The sequence below is a fragment of the Ornithodoros turicata genome, chromosome 4 (assembly GCF_037126465.1).
Source record: "Ornithodoros turicata isolate Travis chromosome 4, ASM3712646v1, whole genome shotgun sequence".
NCBI classification, from domain to species: Eukaryota; Metazoa; Arthropoda; class Arachnida; order Ixodida; family Argasidae; genus Ornithodoros; species Ornithodoros turicata.
Window position 1 is genome coordinate 73,088,426 of NC_088204.1, and position 18,613 is coordinate 73,107,038.

Genomic DNA, 18,613 nt, shown 5'->3' on the forward strand with positions numbered 1-18,613 from the left:
GATAACAGCCGAGCGAAACCAGCACTACACTTCTATATAGATATAAATGATTCTATTCAATATTTATCAAGAAGATACGAAGGCAGAAAAAATAGGCGATGTCAAGTTGCCGGTGGTGAGAAAATCAAAGAGTGATATTAAACGGTAGGAACAACTTATTTATTTACACATGGTAAACAAGACTTTCGTGCACGAGTCTGCACTTAACACTGCAGGTAACCTGAAGAAGTGCAGACTCGTGCACGAAAGTCTTGTTTACCATGTGTAAATAAATAAGTTGTTCCTACCGTTTAATATCACTCTTCAATATTTATCACAAAAAAAAACAGCTTAAGAAAAACATTTAACTACCAAAGTTCAGACGACACCCCAGTTTCATAGTATAGGTTATCCGAAGAGCATTTCTGCTCTGAATATGCCATAAACCTAACATTGAGATTCTCTTTGCTAACAGAAGCGAGACACTAAAATCATACATTCACTCTTCTCTGTCTATGGATCCAAAAATAGTAGCGTTTGCAGCAGCTCAGTAGCAAATCACTGTCTCAAGCTCAATCGCCCATGCCACGTGTACATCATCGTACGTAAGTGACGGCGCTCGATTTCAATAACCACCGGTTCCTTCCGCGCCGTTCCCTCACTGCCTGATGGACGGCGATCTGTCGGTGGATATGAACGTCACACCCACTCCACATGCGTATCTCTTGCCCAGAGAACAATACAACCGTTGCGAACCAGACGTTGAATGTTGCGGAGCCGTCAAACCAATATAAGTGAGGGGGGAACCTGACGCTTCGCAATTCCTCTCTGACTAAGCACGGCGAAGCTTCGCAGCCCGCAAGATGCTTTCACGGTTGGATGAGGGCCGAGCCGAAATCTCGACTGAGGTGCTCCAAAGGAAATTAGAAATTGATGCTCAGAATGGCATTCACCATCATTTTATCGTGAGTTCATTCCAACAACGCTCCTAGTGGTGCTAAGTCCGGGATGTTGCAAAGTGTCCACCGACATGGTCGTTATTGTCTGTTATATCCCGTGACCTATAGAATCACTGTCTCGACTTTCAGTAACTTGAGTAGGAGCAAGGGTGTTTACCTTTAATCCACATGGATTTTATCCGGTGGATTTTTTTATGTATTTTATCCACACTATTTAATCCGGATTTTTTAGACATGCTGTCCAGACGCGATGTGAACGACAACCTTAATTCAACGTACACATGGAAAACACTCGCCTTATTTACTTGTAGTGTTGGCTGTTTACAAAAATCCAGGTACGCGCAATATTAACTTCAAACTTTTTTTTTTTTTGTAACCCCGTAACTTGACCCTTTTAACATTTCAGATTTGACTTTTTTTTTTTCGTTTTCTTCTACTTCTACCCACTCAGGGTGAGGCATTCTTCTGCTTCCTGGAGGCGTCGTAACTGAAAAAAGGACAGCCGATGCAGGCGTGTAGCGTCTACACCATTCACCCACGCGTGCATGGGACTCCACGTTTCGGAAAACAATGAAAACTCATTCGATGCTACTGGGACAGGCAGTTCCATAAACCGAAACTGAGAGGCCACCCGAAATCAAGAAGGACAGCGAAATACATTTGTTTTTACTCTGTCTCACATTTCTAGGCTTGTCTATAATCTCCAAAAATACTCAAAAATATCCGGGTTCTGTCCAAAAAAAGCCCACGTGGGCTATCTTTTTAAAAATATCCGGATTTTTTTCAACACTGAGCAGGAGTGAGACAATGCTTCCGAACCAATCTGTTAAATTTTGTAAAAGGGGGACACAACCTGACAGGAATTCGTTTTGCTGTATTTTATGTTCATTGGCACGTGTTCCTTTGATTTGAAAGGAACACGGACTATGCGACACGCACGAGTGTACAGCGTGCATATCCAGCGGGCTACTGTAGTCATAGTACACTTTCACTTTCACTTTATTTAAAGTTTTCATGGTAATACGGATCGTAGATTATATACTGACAGAGGTCCCAGAGTTAGAACTAAGTTCCAGGACCTCGTTTTATTTTCAAGTGTAAAAGCAACTCTCGGGGAGCAAAAAGTGAGTATAGTAACATGAATCGTATACGGCTGAGAAATGCACTAGTCATACAATGTGTTCCGGTTACCGCTCAATGAAAACAAATCAGTACAAAGCATAGAATGGAGAAGTATGTCTGATTTCTGATGCCAGTGAATTCCAAGATAGTGACGAGGAATGTATTACAGTACATACACGTGCTGTGCATTACTGTAGGATGCATTACGTACGCAGTACGGCCAATGTACCCATCATGAAATATTTCAATAATGTACCTTTATACTTTCGCCATCGTTTCACTATTAGGTGCTGAGATTGAGTTCCAACACACGGAAGCGAACTCAAGTTTTGTCCGTATCAAACAAAGATAGAGACTTTTACAATGGAAAAGCGTAAAAACATTGCCGGGCACCCAAGCAAAATGCGAGTAAGATCCTATGCAAAGAGTTGGGGCCTCAAAGCTGTCGAGAGCACTCCATTTTCTCCAGTGGTCGACACCGAGGTCCCTGCCACTAGTGTTTTTATGTACTTAAAGTAGCACAGAAGTCATTTTTAACACCCAGTTTTCTTCCTATAAAACTGTTAAGTAGGCCAGTAAGATGCACCATGCGAAGTAATTTACATCGCAGAGTCATAATTATCGCAGAAATTGAATTTAAAATACGCCGCAAAAAGCGACCGTGCGCAACGGTGGTGAAGAGCAGTACCAGCCTGTGATCTGCGTGGAACCTCGCGCTGACGCTATAAGGAGAACGCTCGCTGATTGGCCTAGGGAAATGTTGTCCGCTACTCCGCTGTCGTCTACTACTCGGCTGTTCGGGGTTCTGATAAAGCCTTTCTCCTTGCTCGGTAATGCTTCGGCCGCTCCTTCTATCCCCAATTCTCCGGGAGAACTTGCAAAACAGGTTTACGGCGGCAAAGGGACGAGGCGCTGACCCCCACTGACCGGCGAACCAGGACCAGTTCTCCTTATACCGTCATCGGTGACGTAGCATCATACCTCCTCATCCTCGTTACAGCTGGAGTGGCGCGTTAAGGGTGAACGCGCGGAGCTATGTTTATGTGAGTTTTTTTTTTTTTTTTTTTTCTGGGAAACAAATTGCACACATCAAAACCTTTCGCGCTGTTCGGTATAATGACACACACACTTTCATCAGATGTCTTAGTCTGATTTTTTTTTTTTTTTTTAGATGGCCTTCTGTACCCCTTTAACGTTATGTCTCTTTCCCTCATATGTGTGCAGACTCCACTGAATTCAAACGCCGTGAATTATACGACAAACATTTTACAAACCGGAATCATCGGGCTCCACACTTCTGCGCTGATTTACTGCAACAACGACGATTCCCAGTAAGTCTAGCTACCTACACTATAGTATGTAGTATCATCGCGCTCAATATCTGCGTCCCATGTCCAGACAAAACGGCGTACATGCGAGGGGGGCATGTTTATTGAAAAAAAAAAGAGAGAGAGAGAGGAACGGCGTAGATGCGGGCTAGGTGATGGATGAACTCCGTAATGTACAGGCCTGACAAGCTAGTGCCGCGTACTGCTATGCTTCAAAGGAACGCTGGTCAGTGTCATGAGACATGCCCTACAGAGTTGGGAGGGTCTTAGTAGAAGGACATTTCCTTCTTTTTTTAATTATATCTTAATAGGAGGACTATGAAATGGGTTCTGTATTTGTTACGCTTTCGCCACAGTTCCAGAGAAATCCTGTGTGTAGGCAGCCCCTGTGTGTGTGTGTGTGTGTGTGTGTGTGTGTGTGTGCGTGCGTGTGTGTGCGTGTGTGTGTGTGTGTGTGTGTGTGTGTGTGTGCGTGTGCGTGTGCGTGTGTGTGTGTGTGTGTGTGTGTGTGTGTGTGTGTGTGTGTGTGTGAACCCAAGGTTATGTTATATGTCATATGTCACAATACGTGCGGATGATATTCGCCCAGCGAATGAGTTCGGGGAACTGATTCGCTTTTCGCTCTCGCACCGACAGCGTATCCTCGCAGTAGAGATGTATCAAAAATATCAGCGATAACCTGTTTGACGAATGAAAAGTTGTACTCCAATATTTCATCGCGAATTTGGTAACTTTTGACACGAAGGAAAGAAGGCTAAATACTGTTTTTTTTTCGAAGAACCACCCTCGTTCCCAGTCGTGGGCCACGTTGCGAAGTGCGGCGCGGATATAGGTTTCTGAGTGAAATAATTTTGTGAAATACTCTCATGTTTCGCTAGTTTCGAGCTAAAGAAATAAGGATATAACTAATGTAATTGCATACTGCTTTACATGTTCCGCCCTGGTGTCTTAACTGTCGACACTGACGTCATTTGAGAATGACATTTCGTTTATTCGTGTAACTCGAATCCATACAAACGAACGATATTCGGTTTGACGGGGGTATTTGTTGTAAGAACTCATTCGCATTTCTTCCTCGCGCAGGCTGCGTCTCCCTCCCCCCCCTCCCCCCTCGTCAGTAGAGAGGTACACTCTTAAAAATGAACTTCACCACATAGCACGCTCCTAGCCAACCATCATCCCGAATGACAACGTTCTCGCCCCTGATTTGTTGAAAACGGGAGGAGGAGCCTATTTTGTGCCCATTATGCACGGCACAAAACAGGCTCCTCCTCCCGTTTTCAACAAATCTAGGGCGAGAACGTTGTCATTCGGGATGATGGTTGGCTAGGAGCGTGCTATGTGGTGAAGTTCATTTTTAAGAGTGTAGGGAATACAACGACGGCAAACTGTTCCGATTAATTAAACACGAATGAAAAGTCTCCTCAATTTTTTTATCGCGAATTTTATTACGTTTGTCACGGAGGAAGGAAGCCGTAACACTGTTTCTTAAAGAACTTACCCTCGTTACCAGTCAACTCTCGCACCCGTGCTGCTGACACATCGCACAGAAGCTCCTTACTTGTCTTGGCTTGGCCAACTTTGCGTCTTTCCCAATGCAACGATGTTGCGCGGTAATGTGATGTTTAGATAGTTTCAAGAAATTTATATTTATTTATAATATTTATTTATTTATTTATTTACTCCTCAAGGCCCGAAGGCATTGCAGAGGGGAGTGGATTATTACACATAAACAACAATACACAAATGTAATAAATACGGGTCAGTATAAACGCAACAGTACGCAAAGTACCAAGCAATTAGATAAACAACACTAAAATAAATCACATAAGTAACAATAAGCCACATAAATAAAAAATGTAACTTTGTTATGCAGCACACCATATACAGGGTGTCCCAGAAAACGTGTCATTGAATTATAATAAAATAAACTACGCCACCTAGAGTCATGCGGTCAATAGCATTTGTTCTTACCGGGTTTTTGCCACCTCCTAATGTGAATGTCGTGTAACGCAAGTTTAATTATGTAAATTTTTTCGAGCTTAAGTCGGAAATTTGCCAAGTAAAGGTCACTTCTTTACCCCAACAATATGAAGAGCGTGCCGAATTCACTGAAATTCATGATAATTCACAGTGATATTCACGATCTACCCTATCGAAAAGAATAGCCGAATATCATGCTTTTTTGGGAGCACCGGACCATAGCGCGCGATGACTTTTTGAGCGCGATCGCTCTCAGTGCGACGAAAGGAGGTTCCGGAGCCAGCCCACAGAGCGATAGTAGAAAAAGTAACAGTTCCTAAAATTGGGAGAGGGAGAGCATTATCCAAAGTCAGCCGCGATAAGCCGTGTCTGTTTTATCTCTTTCTGCGATGTCCGGGAGGGCGGGCTTTCCAAACTCCTTTCGTCGGACTGACAAAGATTGCGCTGAAAAATTCATCGTGCGCTATCCTGTGCGACCTCCGTAGAGCATGATGTTCGGCTATTTTTTCCAATAGCTCTGATAGCTCCTGAATATCCCTGTCAATTATCATTAATTTGACTAAATTAGACACGCGCTTCACATTGGTGAGGTAAAAAAGTGACCTTTATACTAGGCGAATTTTCGACTTAAGCTCGCAAAAATCTACATGATTAAACTGACGTTGCACGACATTCACATGAGGAGGTGGCAAAAACCCAGTAAGAACAAATGCCATTGACCTCATGACTATAGGTGGTGTAGTTTTTTTTAATTATAATTCAATGACACGTTTTCTGGGACACCCTGTATATCACAATCAATAGAGAGAACGTACCTGCGCATAGCTCCATAGGCTCCTTTTTCGTCTGTTCGCGTGGCTCGATGCAATAATACAAACGAATACCATTCGCTGGGAACGCCATTCTATTTTCCGCGTGAGAGAGGCATAAGAGAGAGAAAGAGAGAGCCCATAGCGAATAGTTGTCATGTAATGCGTGCAAACTGAGCAGCAGACCTCATCACGTGCTGTTTCAGGTTCGCCATGCGCCACGCCGGATCGGGCAAGATATACGCGGGGTTTGGAGTCAAAAGAAACCCAGCTGGAGAGCTGCAGTGGTTTTCCTTTACGCCAGGGGGATCTGGCTCGGAGGACTTTAACACGTTTTCTGAACTCCCGAAGAAAGGAGAGTACTTCTTTCTGGAGGTGATGTTTCCAAGCGGCAATACCGTTGAGGTATGACAGACTTGGGTTCAGCTTTCTTTCTTTTTTTTTTCTTATTTAGTAAAGGATTTTGCGCAGTACAGGATACGGAAATGCGGAGAGGGAGACCCTATTATACAGTACCTCTGAAAAGAAAAAGATAATGAAAGGAAAGAAAGATAGGACAAAAAACGTAACATCATACTGTCCCGAGAGGACGAAGCTATTTGATGCCACAGATTGCAATAAGGTAAAGTGTGGGGCAAGATAGGAGAGGAAATTGCAATTGAATGTGGAATTTTTGATTTCTCAAAAAAGAAAAAAAAGAAAGAAAGAAAGGGACGTCCATAAGGCACATTCTCAGAGGTCTACAGCTTCTGGTCTGTAAATCAGAACGGGCGTAACCGCTTCTGGAATAAACACAGAACGAGAAATTCAAAAATGCAGATTGTCTCATCTTGCCCCAAACCTCGGGCCAAGACGAGACAGCGCTTGGGGTAAGATGACACCTGCCGTGCTAATGAATCACTATACACATTCGCTTTTGCAATTTAAGCACCTAGACAGCCCCCCTTGAGCCCACCGCCTACATGATGTGCGATAAAAACACACAGAACCCGGTGTCATCTTGCTCCACCGCCCTTCGCAAACAAGGCACCGCCATTCTGATGTGTTGCTGCTCGCTCGCGTTTCAGTGCGCTTCTGCTTGGCTGGAAATATCTTCGGACGCAGGAAAATTTGGAGGACAATCCTAAGCAATTTGCAAAAAAAAAAAAAGAAGAAAAAGAAAAAATAATCTTTCTATAATAAGCATAAGGTCACCTAAACGTTGACGTATCAGTTTCTAAATTACGTTAAACTTAAATAGCGTTACATTTAAATAAATAAATTAAGTTGTCGCGTCTTGCCCCGTGGATACCATCGGTTGCACTAATTTTTCAGTTAACACCGGAGTAACCAAGAGTGCCCAAATTTCGTATATATATGCAGATGAATGAATAAAGGAAATAGGATGGGGACCTATATTGACGGGATAAACCTGCGACACGCTGCTGCGCAGCTGACAAGAAAGATGACTACAAAAAATCGCGCTTTATTTTTCGGAAATTTTTAATAAACCCCGTTTCTGCCCCGTCATGCGGGATTTCAACCACCAGATTCATGGCACAGTAAAACCTGGGGCTTGAGGGGAAAAGGAGGAACGGAACAACACGGGACGAAGGTCCAACAGCACTTTGCCGTTTGTACGAGACGAACTCTAATGATGTTTCTGTTTCACGCAGGCACGCTACAATGGTAAACAGATTATTTCACTCCAGGTAAACAAGATCTCTACCGTTGATCGAGTCATCTTTCCTCCGTCGTCAGACGTCAGGTTCATGGAGCTTCATTGGATGGTCCCCGATAACCAGTTACCCGTGTTATTCAAAAATGTAAGACACGGTATTCATACCCTGTAGAGATGTATAGGCAATGACGTGGCATGACATGACTAAGGCCCCGGGTTTTCCACGGTTCCGCGATTCCACGAAATATCCACGGAATCCGGAATTCATCGCGGAATCCTCCGTTTGGCACGGAATTTCACGGAATCCCTCATTTTTGAGGGTGCGCGAATGTTGGAGTTCTGGAATTCGAATCAAATATCAATCACTCGAAGTATTTTATTCGCGAATCAAATACCCAATATTCGGATTTCCGAATATCCGACTATTCGCAGACTATGGACGACACCTCCCGAAAGTGGGCTTCATCTGACGCGTGAGGTGAAGCGTGCTTTACGACGTTGCCCATGCTGCTGGACCAACACAGACAAGTTGTAGTTTAGCTCAAGATATTATTTTTAGTCCGTCCAACTCCAACTCCAACTCCAACGCTAGCCCAAGCTCATTGTGCATACTCCGCCTCAGGAATGGGCAGCGCAGGTCCCGAGTGCAGTTTTGCGGTGGCAGTGGGGATTTTGATTTGACGTTTGGGAGTTTGCCTTTAAAGACGCTTAAATAATGGCTACAGCCCAGAAACAAAAATCGTGTGCTACACATGTAACTTCCAAGGGCATGTACTGTAAGCTCCTTCCTATAATCATCCTATAAAGTTCCTATGAACTCTGGAAATGCCGAAATATCTTTCAGCAGGTATAAAATGATGCCGGTCACAGACGGCATTCTTTTTAGGAGATGAGAACACAAGATATCATGTATGTAATGCTGAGCCGAAACAACGCTTCGGATCTGTAGTTTTTACAATATTTTAATGCGTTAGCATTAGGAAACGTGTCCAAATGGAAAGAGCTGTATGTATATATACAGAGTGTCCACGCTAAGTGTGAACAGATTTTAAAAAAATATATATCAATCATTTTTTCCGAGATGAAATCAATTGCAATATAGCATATGCTGAAGGGCACTCCCTAGGGGGGGGGGGGCATAGGGGGACAAGTAATTGAAAGTGTAATGTAAACCCAACTGGAAGTTGGGTTTAAATTACACTTTACTTTTTAAATTACAGCGCAAAAAGACGCTCTTTCACTCCCTTATCCATCAATGAATTACGTCCTTACACCAATGAATTACACCAATGAATTACGTCCTTTTGCGCTTCGCCGCGACCAGCCGCGACAAAAATACGTAAACCGAAACCAATTAATTACTGCAACAAATGACCCGCTTCGGTGGCAGATTTTTCTCTGAAAGGTGTCCACTGAAGGTCCCAAAAGGGGTAGTACCCATTTTAATACCGACAGCGCCCTGCTTTAGAAGTTACGCTTTTTTACGAAACTCATTTGCATTTTTGTTTAAATAATGAGCGCCTCCCGCTCATTCACGCGGTGCGCATCTTGTAGGCGGTATTGGACAGATACGTGTAAAAAAGAAAGTTATTCGATTGGTGCACCGGTTCGCGAATTATTTAGCCCGGGGATTTAACTGAAACACCCTGTATACTTTAGCTTCCCGACACGGTTTGCATTTCTTTTATCCATGTGTTGGCATCGGAGCGGAAGAGCAGCCATACAGACTGGCTTCGTTATCTTCTTTACAAACCCCGAAGTTTATCTTGGCGGATCCTGTATTGTAACTCAAGTTGCTCCCAAAGTTAAGCGTGTCGTATCCACCTAGGAATCGACCTAGGTATCGGCGGAGACCGGAAGTCCACCGGCAAAAGGGGAGGGGGGAGATGAAGTCCAAATGACTGGTACACTAAGGACCTCCCATGTTCAGAAAGTAAGCATAATAGAACGAAGCGTCCTGCAAATTACGTCCCACGCGCAGTGCAGAACTACTGCAGATATGTCTGCGCGCTTCGGCGGTTATCTATCGCCTTCAGTTGCTTAAGAGATGGCACGTCTTTCCCTGCGTCTTATATGTGAGAGGCAAAGTGGGTAAAAAAAACTTTACCAGCAGTAAGCGATGCTCATGCAAGTGAAACGTGCAAATCATATAAAAACCTGGTTGTAAGCACGGGGCAAGTAAGGGGCATGCATGTGGGCTGACACTGAGCCCTGTTGAGCTCTGTTGAAACCATATAGAACTCTCATAATAACTAGAAACCAAGCCCGAAGGGAGGCATCTCAATATGAGCGCCGCCGTGATCGATACGGTAGGCCTAGCGCGTTACGAACAGTGCCTCTCCTACGAGTTCCGTGCGCCGTTGTTTCATGTCGCATCACAAGGTTTAAACCGTACGATACTGGTTCCCTAGGGAATCCAGGTGATTACAGACAAACAAACACGCTTCGCACACGGCATGGCACACGGAGCCAAGCGGAAGCGGAAGTGACTTGCATTGGATTGGATACCATTGCGCCGAACGCACCGGGTCTGCCCACGTGGAAAGACTGTGGCAGAATCCGGCCGAACCCAGAATATCGATCATGGCGTCCACCGGACTCGGACATTGGGAGAGAGTCTTACCTCCGTACAACTCCCTTGCTCTCCCCCTTGCTCTCCCCCTTCACTCTCTCTTTCAGCTTTTCTTCTAGCCTCTCTCCTTCTGATTTCTATGGTTGAAACGAAGGAAAAGCGCATTTTCTTACTCCCATACTTGTTTATTTTAGAAGAGACCCTGCGTGCACTCTTCAGCTAAACTGTATGTTGGGAGCACCTGCGTCATTAAGGGCAACTACGCGGAAAATGACAGCAGCAAACGTGGCAAGTGAGTATTCTCGCCTTTCGTACTGTTTTGGCGATACCTGGGAAAGTGTGAACAGAGACGAGGTCGATGACGGAGCTCACAAAAAGCATGCGCGAATGCCAAAAATTTAAAGGAGGCAGGAGCTCCTATCTGCAGGTGTTTAATTACGGGTGTAACATTGTCCTTTGTACGTTTCGTAATTCCATTTGCAATCTATTGTTCAATGCCTCTCCTTCATTACGTGTAAAGTGTTGATACAAAAACGCACTTTTTTTCGCATACGGTCGGGTAGACGCACCGCCATCCAGATACCTCTCTCCATTGTTACGTCATTTTATGAATTGTAGCACCCAATCAGACGCCAACGCGGTGGTACACAGAACGTTGTGCTCTACACTCTTAAAAATGAACTTCACCACATAGCACGCTCCTAGACAAATGTCATCCCGAATGACAGCGTTCTCGTCCCTGATTTGTTGAAAACGGGAGGCGGAGCCTATTTTGTACCCATAATGCAGTGCATAATGAGCCCACATAATACGCTCCGCCTGCCATTATCAACAAATCAGGAGCAAGAACGTAGGCATTGGGGATGATGGTTGGATAGCAGCGTGCTACATGTAGTGTAGATACGGACCTATCAGATTCATCTATACAAAAGGTGTCACAGCCAGCAAGTTGAAATCGCCGTTTGGAACCGACACAAACGACGCGATAGCTTGGTAGAGTTCATAATTCCTTTAGCGACACATAATACATGGACAAGATGTTTTCTTAACATACTTATACCGGGTGTTTCAGTTAAATCCCCGGGCTAAATAATTCGCGAACGAGCGCACCAATCCACGAGCTTTCTTTTTTACAAGTATCTGTCCGATACCACCTACAAGCTGCACACCGTGTGAATTAGTGGGAGGCGCTCATTATTAAAATAAAAATGCAAATGAGTTAAGTAAAAAAGCGTAACTTCTAAAGCATGGCGCTGTCGGCATTAAAATGGGTACTACCCCTTTTGGGACCTTCAGTGGACACCTTTTAGAGAAAAATCTGCCACCGAAGCGGGTCATTTGTTGCAGTAATTAATTGGTTTCGGTTTACGTATTTTTGTCGTGGCTTGTCGCTGCGAAGCCCAAAAGGACGCTCTTTCACTCCCTTACCCATCAATAAATTACGTCCTTCCACCAATGAATTACACCAATAAATTACACCAATGAAATACGCCTTTTTGCGCTTCGCCGCGACCAGCCGCGAAAAAAATACGTAAACCGAAACCAATTAATTACTGCAACAAATGACCCGCTTCGGTGGCAGATTTTTTTCTAAAAGGTGTCCACTGAAGGGCCCAAAAGGGGTAGTATCCATTTTAATGCTGACAGCGCCCTGCTTTAGGAGTTACACTTTTTTACTTAACTCATTTGCATTTTTATTTTAATAATGAGCGCCTCCCACTAATTCACACGGTGTGCAGCTTGTAGGTGGTATCGGACAGATACTTGTAAAAAAGAAAGCTCGTGGATTGGTGCACCCGTTCGCGAATTATTTAGCCCGGGGATTTAACTGAAACACCCTGTATATATATATAATTCTGAGGATAACCTTAAACGGCAACGCAGACGACATTATAAAGCCAAACCCAATGCTCGCGCGCGTCCTAACAACAGCAGCTTTATTTTCAAAAATGAAGACTGGGGAGTTTCTTCTTACCTGCCGGTGCTTGCATCAGCAAAGGCCGCCCATCAATGGCGTCGGAAGGATCCCTCCTCCATGCAGTATATCCCACTCTGCCCTTCATAATGCCGTCTGCCCTTGGTCAGACCCTTATGTCTGTCGTCCGTGGACTTCGCTCGAATGTCGCATTCACCCCATACTTCCAGCACATGCTAGGTTACAGTTACACACAACGCTATGCCCTTTCTGTAATACTCCAAGTGCTGTCCAGCACATTGTCATCGACTCTCAGCATTATTCCACTGAACGACACGTGCTCCAGTGCCACTGGAACACCCTCACTTGCCCTTCCTCAACTGCTTGGGCCTCCGTGCAACCACACGCATCAATTACCAGCTCTTCAAACCTTCATCACTTTCATAGCAGCAACAGGGCTCCTTCGTGAACTCTCAAAATTCATAATCGTTCGACATCTTGTCCCCTTCAAGCAATGGGGATAGGATGCCGCCTCAGCGAGGAAACATGCATCATCATCATTACTTACGTGTTGTTGGTCACCGCCAGGGGCGATACTCTACGTCATTGCTTATGGCGACGTAGGGAATGAAATAATGAGCCCCTTTATCTGAAGGTTCCGTGTCCCATAGTGTCCATAAATGTCAGAAGAGCTTTGAGGGCGTAGGGTTGGTGAGCTGGATCTGGGGACTTGATAGAGAGAAAGGGCGAGAGTTAGAGAGCTGGGTAAGAGATCCGGAGGATGCGGTTCGGGAGGTTGGTATAGTGTTGGCAATGAAGAAGAATGTGCTGTAGCTCTTGCAGGGCACCCTTGGGCGCCCTAGTGCTGTAGTCAACTTGTCTGAAGCGGTAGCGCCACTGAGTTGTAGAATCAACATCGAGTCGCATTCGATGAATTAATACAGCATCTTTACGGGAGGTGTGCCGTGGCACGCGGAAAGCGAGCGTTGGAGCAACTCTTCTCGGCAGAAATTTGGGCTCTCCTCAAAGGATGGGAGTGATGGCGTTTATTTAGATACGAAAATATGATCCAATCGGTGGACAACACAGCGACGTCATAACTTGGTGTACGTATAATCGGCTCTGGTACAGTTTTAGTACATCGTACGCTATCGCATTCGCGTACGTAAGGGATGGCGGCGGCGGTTCTTGCGCCCCGCGCGAAGCTCTCTTTCTGTTGTGGGCGTGCGCAGAACCGTCAGCCCGTTCCTGATATGTACTGCGAAGGCGGCAGCATACTGTATACTCAAACCCAACAATGAATGGTGACGTTGCGTGAACTGTGTTGTGTTACGACTGACGTCTACAACCAGTTAGTTCGTCGCGCGACGGTCAGTTCGTCGCGCGACGGGAGGCGTACGCCTTTTTTGTGACACTTATGCTGTTCATAATTGTCACAAAAAAGGCGTACGCCTCCCGTTTTCAACAAATCAGGGCAAATAACGATATCATTCGAGACGATGTTTGGCCAGGAGGGTGCTGTGCGGTGAAGTTCATTTTTAAGAGTGTAAGGCTTAGTGCAACTATAGGCAGCCGACACGTCATGTGAGTGAGTGAGTGATTAATATACAGTGCTGTGTCGTGCAGTGGGCAAAGTTAGGGGTTATCGAGCTTTTAAGGATTCAGTTGAATGGAAGTGCGTTTTCAACAGTGCCTTCATCAAGTGCGCTACGTCACAGCTCCCGTCTAAATGGTGCATTAAATTCCATTCCAGAATCGAGATGAAGGTCAATCAACAGGTAGTGACCTTTCCGGCACCGTCGCAGGAACAGACCGTGTTGTGGAAGTTCCACATTCGTGGAGCAGATGCCATCACCGCTAATGGCGACACGGCCTTCATCGCGCGCAAGGACCTCCCCCAGGATGCTTACGTGATCAGACCTACCAAGAACCTCCAGGTGACATCTGTAACAGCGGTGAGGGAAATTTACCTCTGAAACCGACTGAAGGCATTCAAAAATTGTGGTCTTAGAGCCTGGTTTCACTAATATAGCATCAAACGTAAAATCCGCGAATTTTGTATCCTTAAACCAGGTGGTCTAAGTACGCACTCAGGTCCTTCCAATTCCTAACGGAAGCATAATTATACTTTGCCGCCATGTAACTCCCAATCCTCACTTCCTCGTAATTGCCCACTTGCCACTTAGCCAGAATACCTTCTCACCTTCTACCTTCTACCTCACAGAGGTGGGCAACGTCACGACTTACGCCCTGGGGGAAATGTGCGTCCTCGGACGGCTCCTAAGGGAACTGTGCCGATATACGTCTGAAAGCGTCTCAGGAAAACCCAGCAAAAATCCCAGGCAGCACAGCCGGCACCGCGATTCAAACCCGGGTACCTCCCGGTCTCGCATGTCTCAAGCTTAACTACCGCTTTACCCGTGAGACCCATATCCAATACCGTCATAGTGATTTCAATCCACGTATACCTTCTTTTTTCGGCTTTTACCCCTTGGGGCATTGCCTTTTGTGCATTCAGAGTTTTCACTGTTTGCGTTTTTGTATTTCTGTATGTTTTTCGTTTGACTTGCCGTATTAGTATATTCCTCCTGCCCTGTCTGCATGCTATACATTATGACTGTACCATCATTCTTGTAACCTGATGAAGTGTAGACTGCTATACGAGAGTCTCGTTCAAACAATTTTTTAAGTGTTTCGAACCGTTACTAGATCCTTGTTATTCATCACCCGGTCACTTCACATTGTTTTTGTTCCCCAAGGCAAATGAGGCAGATACTCCGGTACAGTGGGAAAAGTCAGGTCCAATAGTATAGAACAGTCAATGGACCATTTCCATATTCGCGTCGCCCCTGGTGGCGGAACATCGAACGTCGTATCTTTCCCCCCAATAAACGCGGGGGACGCTTTTCGGACTGGCACATTGCGTGAACAGGTAGCAAGAGAAGAATCTAAGTAGAAACCGGAAAGAGTGAAAGCGCGTTGTACTGATTACCAGAACGAAGTACGTGAAAGTTTCATTCTCAACAGCGGAGTCTTTTCCGAGAAATTTAGCAGACGACGAGGAATAGCAGACGACAGCCGTTGAGAGCCGGAAGCACCCGTGTCCTCTGCTACGTGGGCGTGTACGAGTTGGGATTTAGCTATGCATACGAGAATATTCAAATTTTTCGAATACCGCAAGTAATAATTCTATATGCGTTTCTGTTTCTGAATCGAATACGGAAGTCTACACTGGAATTTCGAATCGAAATCCATAACACGCGCTGTGCACGCGTGAGCTAGAAAACGGGTCTGGGAAGGGCATAAACAAAGTGAGAGGCATTTCATACCGCGATCCGCGTGACTATATATCGCATATCCACTCGGAACAGCACGTTGGTTAATTTATTATTAGGTTAGTACAAGTTCGGTGCTTGTATTTTGATGTCCAGGTTAGTCTAAGTTCGCTGCTGGCAGGCCTCTGCGCGCAACTGTGCATTTTATAGTCAAATACCATTTATTTATGGTAGATTATTTTGCAACGGGGATTTCGATCACTATAGCTCGAGGTACATCCCCGGCAAGTCCCCTTGCCACCAAAGCAATCTGAATAAGAGAATGGGTTACGGACAGCTGGCTCACATTATTCTAGTAGAGATCAATGACAGTGTAGCTTCAACTACTGCCCGCGCCGGAAAGGATGTCTCCAGTCTCCACCTAGCAATTTTGTGCTTTTATGCACTGGCACTTACGGGATTAGCCGTTGCAGTTTTGTTCTGACAAATTCAGTTGCTATAGTGTAAAGCGTGAACCGCATGGCCCGAAAAGCGTCCGAATTCTTTCCGAACCGAATTCGGGACCGAACTTTTTTCGGAGAACACAATTCCGGGCCGCATTCGGCCCGCTTTGGACAAGCCAGATTTCTCCTCCGAAATGGGAAGTGACGTCAACCGAAAAAGCAGAAGCATCCAATGGCTATTCAGCCGGAAGGAGAACCATAGCAACGATGACGTAGCAATCTGGTCGACTGTGGCCGTGTGTGCGACTTCAACCCCTATGAGTATAGGGATTATCTCATTGAGCTGGATGCTTGAAAGGCGGTGTTCCCAAGGCCAGAAGTCTTCGGCCGAAGTTCGTGGGGCATTTCGGTAGCATGCGGTGATGCACAGAAAAAAGCTCGGTCCCGATTTCGGTTCGGACAGTTTTTCGTGCCATGCGGTTCAGCCTTAACACTGTGATTGTTGTCTGTCTGAGTCTATTGTTGTTGTCTGTCTGATTGTGTCTGTCCCTGTCTTCGTCGCGTTGCCTGAGCATGTGTAGAAAAAAAAAAACGGACGTAATTCGTGACCGTAATTCTCTTCACGTCGTTATATAGAAGCCACGCCAAGGAATGTTCTGTTCCTCTTTCTTTTGTTTTTCAGGATGCCAACACATTCAGGCCCTGGAAGTAGATGCCACATAGTACGGCGCCTGATACCGGTGCCATTACAAAAGGGGTTGGTTTCAGTTGGTTTCAATAATAAAAAGGGTTGTTTTGAGCACTGCAAGTATGCGTCTTGTCATCATTAAAGTTACGTGGATGTTGACCTAACACACAAGGTGGGAAGTCGCAACCATGTATGAACCTCTGCATAATATTCGTTTATACTCGCTGCGCGCAATCAAAGATAACACTACACTGAAGAACATCACTTACAAGCTATCCAAACGATAATAAAATCTATTATTATTATTACTATTATTCTTTCCGCGAAATACAACATCAACAAAGCAGCAACAATAATGTTAACGTAGCCGCAATCACTATAAGAACCAGAGCTCGCGAACCAGCAGCGTGTGAATACATATATTGCTCAACCATTCGCTCACATAACAATGGGGGTGTGGCGAAGAACAGACGTAGAGATAGATTAAAAAAAAAAAAAAAAGAACGGAATAGTGAATACGTACTTAGTGCCAATGCGACCGGCTGCTCCATGGAAGAATTGAATTTTCACAAATTATTTACATTTTATGAGGTAAAATGTGTCTCAACGTAAGGGAAGAAAACCAGCGCTTTGTTGTTCTCTCTCGCATCTAAGAGCTTAGGGAGAAAGCGAGTTTCTAAGTGAAATCCGGCGTTTGCTTTCTCCGTTTTTTTTGTTTTTTGTTTTTTTGTGGTCGTGCTGTTTTGACCCGATCTTTTTCTGCAAATAGCAATGGCATCAATGCGCCGAAAGGAACGTAGACCATATGTTTTTCGTGCACCCAACTTGTATTATTATTTATTGTTAGGATTCAGCGTTTTCGGCATTTCTCCCGGGCAGTCCCCGCGGGTGTTTTTCGGCATTTATATGTATTGCAAAATGTGGCTATTCTCGGTACGTTAATAGGTTTGCGCCGAAAATAGGTGCCGAAAAATCGGCAGCTATACTCGCTAAGGAGAATGACTATGGAGGGAGAGCATCAGGTTGGTGGGAGGACACTGAGAACGCCAATAATTCACCTTCCTCTGTTTGAGGGTTCCACGTGTACTTGAAGCCTCTCTTGACCCACAGATCTAACTGTTACTGAGGAAGGTTGTCACCTGAACTAGAGGCTATAGGGGCTCCGCAGTGCTGTATTCCTCGCATTCCACCTGCACTCTAAGAAAAAAAGGGTGCGAAAAGGTGGTAACTTCTATAGTTGCCACCTATAGGTCAAAATAGCATCTGATAAAGGGTGTAAAAGGGTGGGAAAACCAATTATCGAATATCCAGATTGCTACAAAGAGGGGCACGCCGCCCTCGCTCACCGAATCAGAAGTGCACTCTTAAAAATGAACTTCACCGCATAGCACGCTCCCAGCCAACCATCATCCCGAATGATATCGTTATCTGCCCTGATTTGTTGAAAAAGGGAGGCGTACGCCTTTTCTGTGACACTTATGCTGTTCATAATTGTCACAAAAAGGCGTACGCCTCCCGTTTTCAACAAATCAGAGCAGATAACGATATCATTCGAGATGATGGTTGGCTAGGAGCGTGCTATGCGGTGAATTTCATTTCTAAGAGTGATGGTAACCGTATCATCCGTGGCAATGGCTGGCGGACAATGTGCTATGCGGTGAAGTTCTCTTTTGAGAGTAAGGTAGCAGGTATAGAACATTGCAACCTTTTAGGCACAACATAGGCGACAACGTGTGACGGGAATAACCCCATCGCAGCGAAAAAGGTGAGGAAGCGGGGTCAGTGTCTCCTCTTACTCACGGTAGTCCGGATAACTGAAGCTGGATTACAAGAATTTTCGACTTTCGTTCCCTGGAATTCTTGTCCGAGTCCGGAAGCTG

The 18,613-nt window shown here is 45.1% G+C and overlaps 1 protein-coding gene across 2 annotated transcripts; it reads left to right on the forward strand.

The window, feature by feature from the left end:
- Positions 1-732: 732 nt before the first annotated feature.
- On the forward strand, positions 733-16,812 carry LOC135391858 (uncharacterized). 2 transcript variants are annotated; one of them, XM_064622364.1, is made up of 7 exons: positions 733-944; positions 3,285-3,391; positions 6,387-6,585; positions 7,872-7,985; positions 10,607-10,704; positions 14,081-14,282; positions 16,728-16,812. In XM_064622364.1, the coding sequence occupies exons 1-7, from the start codon at positions 843-845 to the stop codon at positions 16,755-16,757; spliced, it is 852 nt and encodes a 283-aa protein (XP_064478434.1). In that variant the 5' UTR covers positions 733-842; the 3' UTR covers positions 16,758-16,812. The 2 variants fall into 2 exon arrangements, with proteins under 2 accessions (XP_064478434.1, XP_064478433.1); XM_064622363.1 differs by having other exon boundaries at positions 737-944; positions 7,836-7,985.
- Positions 16,813-18,613: the final 1,801 nt, after the last annotated feature.